The following is a 20156-nucleotide window of genomic DNA, read 5'->3' as shown; positions in this document are numbered from 1 at the left end:
GTGATGGTTTTTAGCTGCTTGGGTGCTCCTTGCATGCCAAAAACTGGGATAAAGTGAAAAACAAATATAAATATTGGAGAAAGAATTTAGTTAAGGGCAGCTTGGTGCAAGTAAGTTCCCTAGAGACCTGTAATTTATGGCATACATCCAGCATGGTACTGTGATGAAAGAGAATTCTCACCTCCAGCACAAGATCTGGTCAGCTTGGGCTGGACAACAAACTGCTGACTGACTGACTGACTGACTGACTGACTGACTGACTGATATGGGAAGCTATGCATGTTAATCAGACACTTTTACTTTGGTTAAACAAAACAGAGAATAGCTGTAATACACATTGAGACAGAGACAGGCAGGTTCCTCTCTCAAACTTGTTCTTTTGCAACATTTTGACTGGTCTAATAAAGGCATTGCATTGTAATGTATAATCAATAGTATAGTATGGAGTATATTAAACTCAAATAAGGGTAAAGTTAGTTGCCCACCTTCAATATGGTACATATTTAGAGACCAAGTTTGCAAAGATGTAACAATCACAGCATCTTAAGCAATATTTATTTTATGACTGGGAAGAAAGTGGCTACAATCAGAAAACCCTTTCCAGCTATCACAATTCACAATTCTACAGAAAAAGAGGAAAAAGAAGCCTTCATTGTTTCAGAGCAGAGCAAAGTATTCTTCTTTCGTGAAGCATTTGTAAAAAAAAAAAAAAAAAAAAATCTTCTCCATAGACGTGTTTAATTGGTTCCATCTATCAAAAGATTTTATTTATAGGATGGACAGCTTCTAGAGAAAGAGAGAGAAATGGGGGGGGGGGGGAGAGAGAGAGAGAGAGAGAGAGAGAGAGAGAGAGAGAGAGAGAGACTTGACTCATCCAAACTGTCTAATTTAACATGGATTGAGTTCCTTCCGACACTTAGCAGGAAGGTTCCCAACAGACATTTGCCCTTCTTTGACTCTCCCGATTAAAGTAGAGGAAATACAAATGTGAATGCACCAGTGGAGGAGGGGGACGAGAATAACTGTGGTATTATTAAGTTCCATTGTCAATCGTGGAAAAAAGACCAGGCTAGTTGAGATGAAATTTCTACTGGTTTCTTTTTAAAGAGAGAGTGCTTAGGATTCAAATCAGTCTAGGACAGTGATGGCCAAACTTGGTCCTCCAGCTGTTTTTGGACTACAACTCCCATCACCCCCAGCTAACAGGACCAGTGGTCAGGGATGATGGGAACTGTAGTCCCAAAACAGCTGCAGGGCCAAGTTTGGCCATCACTGGACTAGGAGAATTTGCACTCTCCACTCCTCTATGGAAAACATATGCATGTGTTCAGGGGCACCCTTCAATATCACAAAGCTCATTAAAAATAAGCTATTTAGGAGACTGGATTCCTAACAAAAGATTAAGCCCAACAACCCTCTCTCATTGTTTCTATTAAATGTTGTTTTGAGAGTACATACTTAAAATAATGTCTTCAAAAGTTGGGGGATTTTCTATACCGAAGTCATTTTCATATAGAAAATATAATGCAAGGAATACACAGATTATCAAACAAGCAATAATCATACTTTTCTTCTTGTCTTCCCATATACATCTGGTTGGCCACTGAGGCTGCTGGCTAGGAGTGTGTGTGTGTGTATATATATAAGAGAATCATACACATATACATGAATGCCATGACTGACTGTAACATAGACATGATTGCCAGCAATCAAATAGTTTCCTCAGATAATATATTACTTTACATCTTAAACAGCCATTTAGTTTTCTAGATAAATGGGAGCCTTCTTAATTTATCCAGTTTATGTTTCCTATATTACTCCATGAAATCACAATCCACTTAACCTAATTAAACAAAATAACTGAAACAAAAAATATGATCCATCTGTACTCAAATGGCTACCTTCCTCATGGTCAAGTCAATAGGAGCATGAACTACATTTAGAGCTGTGCTGGCTGGAGAGTTGAGAGGAGAAAGAGGGAGTATCAGGACAGCAACCAAAATGGAAACAACAGCAGTGAACAACTTCTGGAAAATGTAAAAATTCCCACCAAAGTCCACATCTAGAATATGGGGCGCTTCCTCTAATTAGGAATTGCGGAACATTGAGCATAGTCCTAACTACAACACACACATCAGATTATTGCTGTTCCTCCATCTGTTGCTGAAATGTCAAGCTATCCTGTGAATAAAAGTTTAACCTGGCTAGTTTTGAGGATGTTCTGACTAAAAAAAGGTAAAGGTAAAGGACCTCTGACAGTTAAGTCCAGTCGCAGATGACTCTGGGGTTGCGGTGCTCATCTCGCTTTGTAGACTGAGGAGCTGGCGTTTGTCCGCAGACAGTTTTTCCGGGTCATGTAGCCAGCATGACTGAGCCGCTTCTGGTGCAACAGAACACCGAAACCAGAGCAGCGCACGGAAACGCCGTTTACCTTCCCACTGGAGCGGTACCTATTTATCTACTCACACTTTTTGGCGTGCTTTTCAACTGCTAGGTTGGCAGGAGCTGGGACCGAGCAACTGGAGCTCACCGCATTGCAGGGATTCGAACCGCCGACTTTCTGATCGGCAAGCCCAAGAGGCTCAGTAGTTTAGACCACAGCGCCACCCGCGTCCCTGTTTTGACTAAGGGTATGCAAAACCCCCTATTTAAAGTATGTAATATTTTTAAAGAGGAAGTGGCATTGCTCACTTTCATCCAGCCTTTTCTTCAATGTGGTACAATAAGCAACACAGAAACAAGGTAACAAGTATTATCCATTGAAGCTGCAAATGGGATCAATTTCTTGATTCTAGTTCCATCTATACTCCATACATTTTTATCCTTATCCATGTCTGCCTGTCCTTTTTCATCTGGTTCTACTGATCCCCCTGCCAAATCTAATGTTTGTTTGTTTTTATTCACAACCAATTTTACAAAGGTTAGCCAATTCTCCATTTTAAATTGCAGCAGGTGCTTTAATGGGGATCTGTCCAATACAATATCTGAAGAAGTGTGCATGCACACGAAAGCTCATACCAAGAACTGACTTAGTTGGTCTTTAAAGTGCTACTGGAAGGAATTTGTTTTGTTTTGTCCAATACACAGTTAGCAAGACTAGTAACTTAAAATAAGTTGTGATTCTCTAGTCCCACTGATATTTGACACAGTTAGTGCTCATGTTGTATCTCTGGCCTTGCCTTCTTATATGTCTTTTTCTTTTGAAAATCTCTAATCAGAGAAATTCATTAGTTCTCCAGGCTCTCCACCCCCAATCACTTTAGATTTCTTGGTTTCAGAGATGACATTCAGCCAAGAAAAAGTTGAGACAGAGGAAAGGGTGAAGTCAGATTCCTTTCCCCAACCACCTCAACTTCTTGGAAAATTGGCTCACAGTCTACGGACTCCAATCAACTAGGTTACAGGTAGAAAAAGTTAAGGCAATGGTATTCCACACACAGATGTGTGAAACCGCTTGGAGGGCATCCAAAAAGCTGCCAGACACAAGTTCCCCAACAGTTGGAGAACACCTAAATACTTTGGCACTTGACCCATTTCAACTGGCTGAAGCAAGTGTGGATTCTTTTAGTTGTGCTTTGAGATAGAAAAGGGATAGAGGCTGATCTTTTAAAGAGAAGGCAGGATTGAAGAGTGGAAGAACTTTCCTAAAGGTGGCAGTTTGGTTTAGAGAAGTTTAGGAGCAGGAAACTATTAGACCAGGTGTTCTCTCTATGCTCAGTTCAAGTGTTCTCAAAGTGCACTCAGGGCAGAACTTTTACATCTTGGCAGCCACAGTTCTTCCAAATTACTTTTGCTGAGGTAACATATATGTGGAGAAAGCTGGAAGGGAGAGATGCTTAACCTTGCTATCCCATCTACTGATTCTCTCCAGAAAACAGCTCCCCACAGGCATCTTTCCCCCTAGCCAGAAGGGGGAAAGGAAGGGTATAAGAACAGCCCAGGGTGTATTTGCAGGGGAGAATTGGTGAGCAGAGGCAGAATTAGGGGAGGCGGAGGGAAGACAAGTAAAAAGAACCAATTTTTTTGGCCTGAGAGCATTAAATACAGAAGAGACCCGGGGGTGGGGAGATTGCTTTCTCAAATGGCTTACATACAGTAATTTCCTCCCATTTAACTTTTTTCCTGCAAAAGGCTGCTCATGCACATGGACTTTTACTGAAGCTCCAATTGCCTGCATCTTGCCATCGCAACAAATCCAGCCAGGTAATACTGCACGGTGCCAAAGAGAGAGAATTTGGCTCAGAGTCTTAACATTTTAGAGGTGCAAGCCTCCCTTTCTCAATCTCCATCTCACACCTAGGCAGTTGTATGTATTCCCATGGCCATATACACAAAAAAGTATCCGATGGGCTGCAAACTTTGCTTTCTATTAAACTGCTGAAAGACATAATTTGATACCTGAAAGAGCTTTGAGTTCTCTAAACCAAAGCCGCGCCTAATGAGGCACACATGGCGTTCAGTGTTAGCCACGCAAAATCCAAGGACAAATCTTTGTCTCTAATTTTTCAGACTGTCTTTTCCTTTCCATGCCATCCAGATTGTTTGTTCCCTGCAACTCCCTCCCCCTGCCCCCAATGTTTCTTAGAATTTAAGACAAGGGAAAATTTGCCTCTTACAGAGCGATCCCAAGACTAACTCTTCTCACATCTGTCTTGATCCCTGCAAGATGTACACCCACAGGAGCAGGCTCTAGTGCCAACTGTAAATCCCTAACTTATTATGTTCAGGGTGAGAAAGTATGTGCTATGCAATGGGCAAGGTTAGCACATGCTCCAGGAAGCCATTCTAGCCATCAACACTTCATTGCTTTGGAACATCGCATGGTAGTATCAGCCAGGCTCTAATTTATTAGAACTCAAATGTTTCCAGATTAATCTGGGATGCATGTGCATGAATGGCATACAGGCATTCTAGCCATCAACTGGGTGCCATAAGAATGATGCATATAATACTATGCTAACCTAACCAGAGATCTCATACTGATAAGCTGGAGGTAAAAAGAAGGTCATATAACTAAAACAATTGTTATGGCAGACATTGTTTACAGCAAACACGATTGATCAACCAATAAAGGTTAACCACGCTAATGTACCATATGGTGCCAAAATTAATTCCTAATTTATTCCTTATCTACATGTCCCTTTAGAGGAGAGCAGGTGTGTATGAAATTCTAAGTCAGTACTAGCAACAACCTGTTGAGTGAACTGTAGTAGTTCCCAATGTTCATCTGTGAGTGACAGGGTAATCAGCAGTATCCAAATGAATGCAAGAAGTTGATCAAGAACTCTTTTTCTTGGCATATGCGGTTTTCATTTTGTGAGCTACACCAAGCAATCCCAAACTGTCATCTGAACTCTGAATACTGGCTCATTCTATGGCTTTTTCCACAAACTAACTTCACTTCAATAAACATAAAAGTCACTTCCAACTCTTCTACAGTATCAAATTTTCCATCTACATAACAGCCAAACCAACAATGATAAGGAAGTGAGGGTAGCAAAAATGCTGTCAAGAATGTAGTCACCAAGGAGAGGTTAGAATTGGATAGGTGTTTATAGTAGTTTGTCGACCATATTTCAAACATGGTAAGTCTAAAAGCACAAGCACACAAAGACAATTTGAAGTAAGTTTGTTATCAACATTCCTGCTTCAGAAAGCTCCACTCATCATAATGAGCACTGGGTGTCAGCAATATCAGGGCTCTTCATCAACACAGCTGGCTTGAAGCTGCAGCTGGTGAGTGAGGAAGGCTGTCACTTTTACCCTTCAAATGAGACACCATTCAAAACAGTATCAAAGGTGGTGTTGAGGCATAATGCCACATTGTAAAAGCAGGTGCGGAAGAAGGTTATCAACGGTAACCAAGGTGGTCAGCATATAGCAATGCTCTCTTTTATAATGGAAAGCAATCAATAGCTCAGATGGCACAGAACATCCTACTTCTGCAAAAGCAATTCTATTTTGTGTCGTGCCAGCACCTGACATGTGTGAATAATGAAAAAGCATGGGTGGATAAACTGCAATTAGGGAAGTAATGAGTATTTGAAGAATATGCAAGCACTCCTGCTCAAATGACTTCAAGCACAATCCACCTCTGGCAGGCCCCTTGCTTCAATTCTGTTTGCAGCTTCACCCACCCAAAACCCATTTCCTCAAGGCTGTGCTTACTAGGTTTCTTGTAGCTTTAAGTAATTAGTGCCAACGTTGCTGTTTGCACCCATGACCTTGAGCTGCAAGGTCTGTGGCTACAGAAACAGCTGAAGCAAGTCCAAGGTCAACCCACCTATGTAGACTGATGGGACAAGAGGGTCTTTAACATAGCTCGCTTTTTACCACACATATACCCAAGCTACTGGCAGGCATTCAGTATTTTAAAATTTCTTTTGAAGTGTGTGAAGAACATTATGTCTCCATGGATTTTTGTCGGTCACATCAGGATTTTGTGAGCATCCTTCAACTCTCAAGCTTCTGCAAGTACAATGAAGAAAAGCTCACAAAACATGGCTGATTTTCGAGCCGAATGAGGGGATGTTGAAGTTTCCCTACTTTCAGTCAGACTATGACTATACTCTTAGTCCATATCTCTAAGAACCACCACAGCCCCATAGGCCACACACACACAAATAAAAAAGCAGCTAGCAATGGGAGGTTGTGAAATAATTCCAAGAAAACGGCAAGTTTTCTGGAAGATTAAGCAAACAAAAGCCCTCACACACTGTCAAGTCTCAACAAAAATGAGAACTAGAAACATCACACACACACACACACACACACACAGAGATAGAGAGAGAGAGAGAGAGAGAGTTGAAAAGTGGCCACAGTCAGGCCAGATGTGTCATAATACTAATGAGCAAGTCTTAGCCTCTGTATTAGCCCTCTACAGTTTTTATAGACAGTGGTTTCCATACTTTTTTAAAAGGCCCTGTTCCCCTTTAAAATTAAAATATTCTCAGTTCTGTCCACACTCTAGTCCACCCACCCTGATGCTCATAACCTCTCTGTATTCTCCAGGTAGCCCCCGTTTCTTGAAATAAGAAGAAACTGTGGGCAGGTGGCCAGATACAGCTGCATTCCTTGGCTTCTCAGGACCTAGCATGAAAGCTTCAGACTGAGGCTTCTATTTTATTCCACCCCAAGCTCCCATCCCTCATTGTACACCATCATATTTTTTCTTATGGGATGGCACTTTATAAGTACTCTCATAAGTAAACGAATCACTCGGTAGGCAAGTCAGCTCCACACAGGCCTTTAAAAATGGGTTCATCAGGAAGGAAGCACCAAATGCCACACCCTAAATGCTGTTGCTCCTGAGCTTGCTGGTCACCTGAGAGTACCTACCTTTGCAAGCGGTCTACCTTTGCAAGATATTAAGAGGCATACAGGCAGTATACAGTTAACATGACCATTAGCCATGGATATCCTCCATGAATCTGTCTAATACCCTTTTTAAAAAATTCAAGTTGGTGGGCATTACTGTAACTTGTGGTAGGAAATTCCATTGACTATCTGCTGCATGAAGGACTTACTTTTGTCTTTCCTCCTGAACCTCCCAACATGTAACTTCATTGGAGGACCCTGACTGCTAGTATTATATGTGAGACAAACATCTGTCTATCCACTTTCTTCACATAGTGCATAATTGTACAAACCTCTATAATCTCCAGACCCTTACCTCCCTCCCCTCCTTAACCAAGAAGCCTCCCCATTACAGTAACTTTATCTCGAAGGGGAGTTGTCCCTGCCCCCCAGCCCAAGCACTTTCTTCTGCACATTTTCAAGCTCTATAATCTCTTTATTGGAGATTATACAAGAACTGTGTACAGTACTGTATTCCAAAAGCAGTTGCATGATAAATTTGGAAAAAGATACTGTCTTAATGTTTATTGTAAGCCGATTTGGATACAGTTTACTGAGGAAAAGCAGAATAACTAAATGGCAGGGAGGAGATTCAAGAGATTTTCACTTGACTATGCTACCACTCAGTGGATTTGTAACTGGCTGACTGACCGAACCCAAAGGGTGCTCATCAATGGTTCCTCTTCATCCTGGAGAAGAGTGACTAGTGGGGTGCCACAGGGTTCTGTCTTGGGCCCCGTCTTATTCAACATCTTTATCAACGACTTGGATGATGGACTCAAGGGCATTCTGATCAAATTTGCAGATGACACCAAACTGGGAGGGGTGGCTAACACCCCAGAGGACAGGATCACACTTCAAAATGACCTTGACAGATTAGAGAACTAGGCCAAAATAAACAAGATGAATTTTAACAGGGAGAAATGTAAAGTATTGCACTTGGGCAAAAAAAAATGAGAGGCACAAATACAAGATGGGTGACACCTGGCTTGAGAGCAGTACATGTGAAAAGGATCTAGGAGTCTTGGTTGACGACAAACTTGACATGAGCCAACAGTGTGACGAGGCAGCTAAAAAAGCCAATGCAATTCTGGGCTGCATCAATAGGAGTATAGCATCTAGATCAAGGGAAGTAATAGTGCCACTCTATTCTGCTCTGGTCAGACCTCACCTGCAGTACTGTGTCCAGTTCTGGGCACCACAGTTCAAGAAGGACACTGACAAACTGGAACGTGTCCAGAGGAGGTCAACCAAAATGGTCAAAGGCCTGAAAACGATGCCTTATGAGGAACGGCTAAGGGAGCTGGGCATGTTTAGCCTGGAGAAGAGGAGGTTAAGGGGTGATAAGATAGCCATGTTCAAATATATAAAAGGATGTCACATAGAGGAGGGAGAAAGGTTGTTTTCTGCTGCTCCAGAGAAGCGGACCTGGAGCAATGGATCCAAACTACAAGAAAGAAGATTCCACCTAAACATTAGGAAGAACTTCCTGACAGTAAGAGCTGTTCGACAGTGGCATTTGCTGCCAAGGAGTGTGGTGGAGCCTCCTTCTTTGGAGGTCTTTAAACAGAGGCTTGACAACCATATGTCAGGAGTACTCTGATGGTGTTTCCTGCTTGGCAGGGGGGTTGGACTCGATGGCCCTTGTGGTCTCTTCCAACTCTATGATTCTATGAGATTTGTCATCGTATTGTGGATATGGTGAATATTATTTATATAGTTGCACCATGCTGCAGAACTAACTTAGGGATTGTGAAATCGCTTTAACACTTTTTTCTTGGGAAATGTGCAGTGGATTAGGGAAATTTTGTTCAGGACATTATGAAATAGGTTATGTCTACACTGCTAGGATTTGTGCAGTATAATTTGCAAACTAGGTCCCATTTGTAATGTTTTAAAGAAACAGTTGACTATCACATTTACTGTAATTGACTTCTCAGGTGTATCCATGTGGGACATCATCAAATGCAATTGTCATTAGATGGGTACTCTTTAAAATGACCCTTAAAGGCCTGAGGAATGATTAATACCCTTGGTCCACTTTAATTTTGGATTATATATTTACATAATTGCTTCTAATGCTTCTTTGTCTTCATACAGGTCTCTTGAGGAGAATGATTGCAAAACACAGAAGAATATCAAGAGACGGCATTACGGTGGATCACAATACCATTTCTTAAAAGCTAACAACTGCCATAGTAAAATCCAAATACTCAAGAGTATGATGGAAGATAGAAATCACCTTTCACCTAAAGAATTGAGAGGGAGAGGGGGTGGGAGACTGATGGGGAATGAAGAAAAAGGGAGGGAGAGAAAGAAATCTGAGAATATGTTAGAGGAGACAAAGAGACAAGATGGGAAGCTTAGTGCATGAATGGATACAACAGGCAAGTAAAATACCAAATGCAGATTGAGAAAATAATGAATTGACAAGGCTTGTGCTAGCCAGCCTGTAGACAAACACAAATGTGAGGACTGAACAGATAGCAAAACAAAGGGTCAAGTTAAAAGGAATAGAACATGAAATAAGGCATAACTTTAAAATGAAACTTGCTGAAATAATTGGAAAGGTTCAAAAAATAGTTGGTGGGTTTTCTTGGTATACAGCAAAACTGTACAACTGGTATAGGAGGCTGCAAACAGCATTAATTCTAGGACACTGAAGCAAGTACATAAGCCAGTGGAGGATCTGCAATATAGGAGCTGAAAGGTAGAACTGGTCATCTTGAAGTTAAGGTTGTATGTTTAAGTAGTTTAGAAGACCAGGAACTTCATACAGAAACTTATTTATATCTTGGGCAAAGGCCACTTCTCAGTGGTTGAGTTTGCAGAAGGTTCAATGCTTAATCACTGGCACCTCAAAGGCAGGCTGGGAATGACCCCTGCATGTAACCCTGGAGAGCTGCTGCCAGTCAGTAGACATACAGGCTTAAGAAGGGCCTACTAGATCAGGCCAATGGCCAGTGCTTTTTTTCTAGGAAAATGAGTGCCGGTACTCACCATGAAGTTGTTAAGGTAAGTGCCACACTTTTTAACAACAAAAAGAAGTGCTGGCACTGCGTACCCTGGCATACACCTGGGGGGGGGGGAGGCACTGCCAATGGCCAATCTAGTTCAGCATCCTTTTCTCACAGTGCTGAATCCGATGCCTGTGGGAAACCTGCAAGCGTAATTTGAGCACAAAAGCACTTTTCCCTTGTGTGGTTTTCAGCAATTAGTATTCAGAAGCTTTACTGCCTCCAACTGTGGATGGAGAGCATAGCCATCATGGCTCATAGACTTCAATAGCCCTCTCCATGAACTTGTCCAATTATTTTAAAGCCATCTAGATTAGCGGCCAAACGGTTGATCCATATAGTTAGTCAAAGGTCTATCCCAATCTATCCCTGAGTAGGGATCCCATGCCACTTATCTGCCTATAGCCTGCCATTCTCTCCCCACCCCCCATTCTAGAGATCCTTAATTGACATCCAGGGTACCAGAGAGAGCAAGCACAAATTTGTATATAAAAACAATATAGTACCTGCAATAACCTTCTTTGGAGAATCAGATAAGCTGGACATCCAGACTTCAAAGTCCAAGAAAAGAAGCAGCAGAGAAATAAGAAAAGCAGAAGAAGAGGCATTAGAAATACAGAGAAGCAGTTTTATGGCCCAACAAATACTGGATAGCTTTCTTTAAATGTGCACACAGAGAAACTATTTCCATAAACCTCACAGCAAGGAAACAACCAAGGAGGTTGCTAAATGAAGAGCATCAGAAGGCACAAAGTTATCCCTATAGTAGAGTTTCATTAGTGACAGATATAGGCAGGGAATTATGTAACTTTGGTCTAAATAAGAAAGGTTTTGCTTTGTTTTTGAATAACATTAGTAATTTTAACAAGCATAATACAAACAAGTGGGAAGTTGTTGACGTAGGAAAGATTCACAGAAATGGTGCGCCTAAGGCACCTCAGGGCCTACAGCACAGGAGGGTCCTAAATGAACATCCTGGGTGAGGGCCTGTGCAAAAAAAGGCTCTGTATCAGCACCTGGCCATGGGATGATGCTTTCTTATTTTATTTCTTATTTTAAAAACATTCTGTTTTTAAACACGGACTACATGGCACAAATACTCATTATTATTTTAATAAAAAATGCATTATTCTTTTATACAACACAATGTTGCATATAGCCAAGTAAATCATGGAAGTAGAAGCAAACTTCATTTTATTCCAGTAGTCATGATTATGCTATGTTGTTTTTATAGTCTGACTGTGGTTGCTGTATATCAGTGGAAAAGATCCCAGTAGGGCTTGCATTTGGTGCCAAATGTTGAAGGTGCCAAACGTAAGCCCTGCTTGCAGAGGAACAATCGGCAGCACACTCTGCAACTGCATTTGTTTGGAATACTGTGAACAATTCTGGTCCCCTCTCCTGAAAAAGAATATTGCAGAACTGGAAAAAGCTCAGAAAATAGCAACCAAAATGATCAAGGGGGCGGAGCAACTCCCCATGAGGAAAGGTTGCAGCAACAGGGACTTCTAGTTTAGAGAAAACAGTTACATGATGGGAGTTTATAAAATTACACATGGCATGGAGAAAGTAGATATGAGAGAAGGAGAAAAACCTCTCTGTTAACACTAGAACTTATGGACATCCAACGAAGGTAAATGTTTTAGGACAGATTTTTAAAAAGCAATTCTTCACATGCCGCATAGTTAAAACTATGGAATTCGCTCTCATGGAAGGCCATGATGGACACCAACCTGGATAGCTTTAAAAGAGAATTTGATAAATTTGTGGAAGATAATAGCTATTGGCCATCATGACAGCATCATTGGCAGTACATCCCCGAACACCAGTTGCTGGAAACTGCAGGAGGAAAGAGCACTGTTGCACAGGACCTGAGTCCTGCTTGTGGGCTTCCCATGGGCATCTAGTTGGCCACTCTGAGGGCAGGGTGTTGATGGTCCTAATCTGCCCAAAGAGCTGGAAGTTCCCCATACTTGTTCTATCAGAAATGTAGAAGCAGTTGTAAAGCATGGAACAGCAAGTGAGGAGGAAGAGAAATGTTAATTGTGTGCTTCACAACTGATGTCATGACAATTTAATTCTCCCATCCAATGGCTCAACACCACTGAGTCCAGGATCTAAAATTACTTAGCTGCACCATTGTCCACAAGACCCTCTGAGTATGTGGTGCAGCAATAAAACTGGATTTGCAAAGCTAAGCAGGGTCCTTAATGGACTGAAGCCATCCAGATTGACACTGACATTGTTCTTAAGGCAAAGGTGTGATTAGAGTGCTTCAGCACAAACACAGACTGGAGGTCACCCTGTGAATTTAGCGCCTCATTTCAATCCACTCTATCCTGAGCCAGGACTGGAGCTGTTGATTTATTAACCAATTTTAAAATGTATTTTTAAGTTGTTCAATAAGCAGGTGATCAGCTAAACATTAATTAATATCACCAAAGCTTCTGTTTTCAGTACCTTTTGGAGGGAACTGAAGTTTAAAAGATTTGAATTTTAAGCTAAGCTTTACACCTACTATTTGGGACCAAAATAAATAGACTCTCAAGTATTAGTTGACCTGCGTGACTTTGAGTTGTGCCAGAATGGAAGCTAGTGCAGATCCAGGGCAGTGCCCAGATATACCCAGCATACACCTGCAAGGCCATCATATGAAACAGTAAACATGTTACTTGAAATCACACTAGGTTGGTAGCAAAACCCTGTATCTCAGTTCATTCATCTGTAAAATGGAAAATTAAGCCACACATTCTTGAATGAGCTTCTGTCTCTGGGAGAGAAGGTAATGTTCCATTCTGAAAGTCTTGATCAAGTGTACAAGGGTTGACTCTGGTTACTTACTGGCACGGGGGGGGGGGGGGAGCATTCTGCACATGTTCAGTATGCTCAAAGACATTGTTATTTTAGATGTTCCAGGAAGTGGGGCCTGGCTAACCCTTTGCCATGAGGCTTTTATTTTAAAAGGAGTTCATGCATTAGAGGGAGCTCACACATGGCAAGTTTAAAAACACTAAACCAAATACATACATACTGTGTCTAGCTATTGAGGTTTCTCTGGATAAAGAGAAACAGAGGTGACAGTATAATGAAATAAAGCCACAGAATAATTCCATCCAGGGAAAATACTCCAGAACTCCCCAACTACCCCAAACAGAGTTTGCACTGACCATGCCAAACCAATATTGAAAGAGCCAAAAAACAGGCAATGATGAAAAATATCTGGAATAAGAAAATGCATAGAGCTTATGGTTCTATTGGAACCATATGCTCCCGCAGTGGCACAAGATACAGTTTTTAAAATAGTATGCAACTGGCCTACTTGGTGAGGGGGGTGGTGAGATTTCTATCCATGACTGGGTTTTTTGAAGGAGCAACTGAAGTGCAACCAAGCTATTCACACAATTGCCATTTAATCAGATTGCCCTGAATGCTAATTGGTTGTAATTTTTTAAAAGAAGCATTTCCCCCCTACACACACACACACACACACTTGTCAACAGCAGTTGAGCCAAAGCAGACTACAGGCGGCAGGGAATGTAGAAGCATGCAAGCAACTGGCAAGCTATATTGTAGATTTCCAAATAAAAAAGATATATGTACATATAGGAAGAACACCAGAGCTCCCTGTGTCTGACAGCAGCTAGACAAAGATGAGAGTGCTTCTGAAAGGGAAGACAGCTAGCATTTTTTTGTTCTGAACATCTGCTTAGCATTACTTTTAAGGGTTTTCTAAAAAGATTAAAAACTGCACGACATTTATATTCTAATTGGTCCCAGCCTCTACAACCTCCCCCCTCCCATCACCAACAATACTATTGCATATAACCATTGAGCCCCATTGTGACAAAGGAGGGGCAGACACTGCAGTAGGGATTGGGAACCTGTGGCCCTCCAGGCATTGTTGAACTCAGCTACCATCCTCCCTGACCATTGGCCATGCCGTCTTCGGCTGGTAGAAGCTGAAATGCAACAGCACCAAGAGGCTACAGGATTCTTGCTTGTTATGGATCTCATATAAGCCACCCTGGATGCCTTTCTGACTGAAAGGCAGGATAAAAATGGTTTAAATAAATACAAAGTGATCCATAAAACTGCTCTAGTGCATTTTTGCTTTGAAAAGTCCAACACAGTGCATGCATGTACATTTAACAAAAACTTTCTGCAAGGCATTTCTAGTGGAAGTTGCCTGGCTTGCGGTTTAATTACATGGATAAGCCACTTCAAGGTGTTCGACTTATCATGTGTACGCTCAGACTTGCAAGAGATGGCTAGGGAAGGCCGGCAGTGGGTCCAGGTGGTAGAAAATGCTTATCATGTGAGGGAGTAGTTCCTGCTGCCCTGAAGCAGTTAGGGGTTCAGCCCCTCAATTAGCCACCCATGAAACGAGCGGTATACAACTGCCACCCAGAGGCAAATACCCCCTTTTGGGGCAAGTTGCTCAAAATGGTGGTGAGTGTCCAGAAGTGCTTGGAAAAAGTTATTTTCCTGGCTCCATTTCAATCTGGCTTTAGGGTTTGGCTTTGGCACTGAAGGAGCCTTAGCCACGTGACCTGTGCTGGGAGAGGCAAAGAAGGAATGCAACCCTGTTAGTTTTCCTAGATCTCTCAGCAGCTTTTGATATCATTAACCACAGTATCCTCTTGGACTGGCTCTGTGCGTTGGGAATTAGGAACAGAAGCGATGTGTCTATCTCTGGGGTCAGCAACCTGCGGCCCACGGGAGTCATTTAATTGGCCCACGAACCGCTCCCCAACCAAGCCACACGCTCGGCGAGACCCCGCACACTGTGCTAAACCGGTGCAGTGCGGTGCAGGAACTCACTTCTGCGGCACCGAAAATTGCGTTGACGAAGATGCCTGAAATCGTGGGCATGCGCACTCACGCACATGCGCGATCTAGCCCATGGAGTGATCTCCGCTGGAATGAACTGGCGAGGGCGGGGTAAACCTTGCTGACCCCTGGTCTATCTGCAGGGCAGTGTTCAGAGACTGGCAGTAAGGGGTAGGGCTGCTCTTTGGTCCCATGAAAAATACGCTGCAGAGTTCTGCAGGGTTTCATATTGTCCCCTATGCTTAACACCATTATGAAGCCACTGGAGTGCCTCTCTTTGCATTGTTCTACCTAGGCTGCAGGATCTGCCAGGTAGGGACTTTTTGTCACTCCACCAGTGAGGGGAGCCTGAGATGCTTTATGTTAGGAAAGGGGCTTCTCTGTGGAATGCTCTTCCCCTGGAAGACATTGTTCAGTTTTTGGTGCAAGCAGAAAATCCTTCTCCCCCTAAAGACCACCTCTGTGTTATAAGAAGGAGATGAAGCAATTCAGGCTGAGATGGTTTTATTGAGTGATTTTATTATATTTAAATCCCAAGGGTGCTTGCTATTAAGGGCAGGATATAAATTAACAAAATAAAGCAACTGCGCATTTATTGATCTTCAAAACCAGGCTGCCTGGAAATCCTTCTCGTTTTATCTGTATCACTTCCACCAGTAACAGGGAATCCCACATGTTGTGTAGTTAAACCCACCTTGTATTAATCTTTGGGATGCCCCTTTCCTTCTGGAACTATGCCAAGGTGAGTATTGCTCCCTCTCTACAAACATTACAGATTACCCTTTTAAATACAAATCCAGGGCACACCAGTGTTTTAAGCCTTGTGGTACCTTATCAATGGCAAAAGGTTTTCTAAGCTTTCATGGGCTACAGTCAACTTTATCAAATGCACAGACCTGTGACTCCAAAGGAAGTGAGCTCTAGTCCATAGCAGCCTTTTGCCTCTTTCTCATTTTAAAACTGAAGAAGAAGAAGAAGAAGAAGAAGAAGAAGAAGAAGAAGAAGAGGAGGAGGAGGAGGAGGAGTTTGGATTTGATATCCCGCTTTATCACTACCCAAAGGAGTCCCAAAGCGGCTAACATTCTCCTTTCCCTTCCTCCCCCACTACAAACACTCTGTGAGGTGAGTGGGGCTGAGAGACTTCAGAGAAGTGTGACTAGCCAAGGTCACCCAGCAGCTGCATGTGGAGGAGCGGAGACGCGAACCCGGTTCCCCAGATTACGGATCTACTGCTCTTAACCACTACACCACACTGAACCCTCATTTGCATTGTTCTACACAGAATGAATCTGTCTTTGAGACTTTCGCTTGTTGTTCGCCTGTTGTAAGTTATCAGCTCCTCCTCTGTTCCGTCCCAGACCAATCAGAGGCTGCTTCCATTTGCCACGTAAACAGAACTGCCTCATTTATCATCTCCACGCCAGCAGAGACCAAACTGTTTCGAAATACTCACATCTGGCCTTCATGTGATCGAATGGTGCTTCAGAACTGATCATATGGCACAAGAAAGCTCAAGGGAGGGGGGGAGAGAAGCAAGGCAGGGAAAAAAGCTCAGTAATGCCCTATCCTTCTCCTGCTCCAAAAGCTATTTTTTTCTAGACTGTAACCTGAGCAGAGGTATCACACATGCTCCAAATAAACAAGGCATAATTCTACATTTACACAATTGGGCTTCAAACAACCTCACAAGTTAACTCTCCCTGGGAAACAGAGCCCAATAGTCCAAGGAAATATAGGCTGAAAAACTATCGCCATTGCATTACATTTCCAGCATGATATACCTTGTGCTTAATCCTCAAGAAAGAATCCTGATCTCATTTGAGACATTAGGAATCTACAGGATTATTTTGTTTTGTCTGGGCACTTTAGGTCCAGGGGGAAGCTTCTGACTTCAGGGAGTCCAGACAGATTGCACCCCCTACCCCCTTCCCATATGGTTGCTATATTAAGACAGCATGCATGGAGATCCAAAGGAGGTTATAATACTGCTATTTTAGGGTCCAAAGCAGTGCAGCTGGCTTCTAAAGAGAGTCTGGATAACTTCATTGCCATCAATAACATTTACAGCTATGCAAGCTAGGAGGAAATGGCAGGAATTTGGGCAAGAGTTGAGTTCCTGCCAAAGATGGGGAGGGAGCTCTGGCTCCCAACCAGGCAGTATCACTTAGCTGATTAGATGCATTTGCAAGAGCTATAGAGTCCTGATGGAGAAGTATTGATCATTACTGCAAGAAAACTCAGGTTCTTAACTTATTTTTAAATAGGCACACATTTGCTTCCTTCAATCCAAACAGCTGCAGTGAGAGACCTTATCATGTACTACATTGTTTCCCAAACTTCCAATAGCTGAAGCACACTTTTTCCAAATTAAACCTGGCATTGGCACACCTAAGACCTTCAAGCTTGCATTTGGTGTGTAGGAAGGAACCCATTCCTTCAGTTTCTGCACACTCTGCTTGGCACTCTTCTTCCAAGGGCAGGTAAATCTGCTGCATCAGAAGCAGTGAAGGTCCAATCTCCCTCATCTCAAATCATAAATAGCTCACTACTTGCAACCAGCATCTGTGAACACCCAATAAAAAGCTTGATTTTTTTATTCAAGAATTCCAACTTGGCTCACACCTCCTGCATAGTAATAAAAACAAACAGACCTGCTCTGGGAGAGGGGGAAAAAGTGAATGCCTGCTGAAGATTTTCTGAAAAATGCTTTTCCAAAAACTGATGTCCATTTTCAGGAGTGCACATTGCTGCCAGGCAATGTTTTAAAAACTTTATGCATTTCAAAACCAGCTCATAGAGAACTGTAAATTGGGAAAATGCAATTATTTAACTCAATTGCTGATGAGGAGTGACGAAAAGATCGAAGCACACCTTAACCAGAGATGTGGCAGAATTACCTCCCTACTCAAGCCAGAGCAGTGAATCATGCAGTGAATCATGCAAAGAGGCAGCCTCTTCTGTGAGTGGGTCGTTTCACAGGAAGCTTTAATTATTCAATATTACCGTATTTGTCACTCTATAAGACACACCAGACCACAAGATGCACCTAGTTTTTGGAAGAGGAAAACAAGAAAAAAAATATTCTGTATCTCAGAAGCCAGAAGAGCAAGAGGGATCGCTGCGCAGTGAAAGCTGCAATCCCTCTTGCTGTTCTAGCTTCTGGGATAGCTGTGCGGCCTGCATTCACTCCATAAGACGCACACACATTTACCCTTACCTTTTAGGAGGGAAAAAGTGAGTCCTATAGAGCAAAAAATACGGTTTTTCTTGGATCACTTAGGGCACTATGATTTGTGATAAGCACAAGCCTCAGATTTGTATGTCTGTCCGTCCGTCCCCCATACAACACCCTGGCTAGAAGGAAGATTTCAAAAACCATTATTAAGCCATGGCTTCCTAAACCCAGGATTGTGGCTTTACACCAATGTGGTACCCTCTAGATGTTGAGGCCTGTAACTCCCATCATCCTTGACCATTGGCCATGCTGGGAGAGGGGGCTGGAGTCCATAACATCGAGGGAGGCACCACACTGGGTACCCTGTTCTGCAACAATATGGATAAACAAGCCAGCTTCATATCTTGAAGCTGGCTCATTTTGAGAACTGAGCATAGATAGTCTTTAAACAAAACAGGAAACTGTTGCTTACTAAAAACCAAATAAAAAGCCCTCCAAAGCCCTCCTGACAGCCACATGAGGAGAGCACACAAACCCAACACTCACTGCAGCATGTGCATGTCATGATAAAACCATGGCTTATATGAGCATCACCAAACGGCCCTCAACATTTAACAGACCATACTGTTGTCCTAAGCTCCTGGTGTATGTAGACATGAGTTTGGGTGAAGGGTATTATCCAAACAAGTTTTCTATACTGCATAAGCACAAGAGATTGCAGCATTTCTTGTGAGTCTGGTGGGGGACAGGGGTTAAAATAGCCCAGTGCAGATAAATATAAATATATCAGCACTAGGAGAAAGGAGCTGTATTCACACAGCCGTTTATTCTCTCCCCTTGCCCCCAACATTTCCCTTACTGTCAGGGCTTTTTTCCCAGCCAGAACTCAGTTCCCAGCACCTTTCCGGTAGGTGCCGTTGCCATTGTAAGAGAACAAGAGAGATGTTCATGGTGACTTGAGACACCTCTTTTTCTAGAAAAAACAGCAGTGCTTACTGGAGCTTACTGGAGAGCCAGTGTGGTGTAGTGGTTAAGAGCGGTAGACTCGTAATCTGGTAAACCGGGTTCGTGTCTCCGCTCCTCCACATGCAGCTGCCGGGTGATCTTGGGCTAGTCACACTTCTCTGAAGTCTCTCAGCCCCACTCACCTCACTGAGTGTTTGTTGTGGGGGAGGAAGGGAAAGGAGAATGTTAGCCGCTTTGGGACTCCTTTGGGTAGTGATAAAGCGGCATATCAAATCCAAACTCTTCTTCTTCTTCTTCTGCATTATATTTCAGCTTTCACACAACATAAAAGGCACTAATGGAGGAATATAGTGCAAGTTTAGCACTTATTTTCATGTCAGCCGATTCCAGAAATAAATCTGTTTGAAGTACCAGCATGCAGTTCTTTCTCTGCCATTCTCATGTATGAATGATGGGGAACAGAAGTATGCATGTGTGGAAAGGGTAAGAAAGTAGAAACATTGTCCAATAAAGTTTGGTGTTGTGTCACACCACACCCACTGGTGTGAATGAAATTTAGCACAACATGCTGGTAGATCAGTCAAAAGCCACTGTTCCATAACACAACAGATACTGCAGTGTGAAAGCAACATTAAAAAAAAGGAACGCAAGCATCATAAGTCAGGAAAACTAACAATATTCCCCACACAGGAAAGCACCCTGAGTTGTTGAGCATTAGGCTGAACATTTGCATCCAAGAACTAGACTGGATGCACTGAAAACAACGTTCCAAGTAACTTTCCTTATGGGGGGAAAAGCACAACATAGCAACA

The 20156-nt window shown here is 42.6% G+C and overlaps 1 protein-coding gene across 11 annotated transcripts in view; it reads right to left on the bottom strand.

Annotated features, from left to right (window-relative positions):
• The window catches only part of SH3PXD2A (SH3 and PX domains 2A), a 259240-nt gene that overhangs the window by 71488 nt on the left and 167596 nt on the right, over positions 1-20156 (bottom strand). For 7 of the 11 annotated variants that reach the window (XM_081863403.1, XM_081863404.1, XM_081863397.1 and 4 more), the window contains one exon: positions 10880-10924. The exons of the other annotated variants lie outside the window; for them this stretch is intronic. In XM_081863403.1, coding sequence (XP_081719529.1) covers positions 10880-10924 — 45 coding nt within the window. The remainder of the gene's footprint in view (positions 1-10879; positions 10925-20156) is intronic. 11 annotated transcript variants of the gene reach the window in all.

This window comes from Podarcis erhardii (assembly GCF_964252035.2).
Source record: "Podarcis erhardii genome assembly, chromosome: 5".
NCBI classification, from domain to species: Eukaryota; Metazoa; Chordata; class Lepidosauria; order Squamata; family Lacertidae; genus Podarcis; species Podarcis erhardii.
Note: the sequence above shows the minus strand (reverse complement) of the source record. Positions and strands in the feature narration are given on the sequence as shown.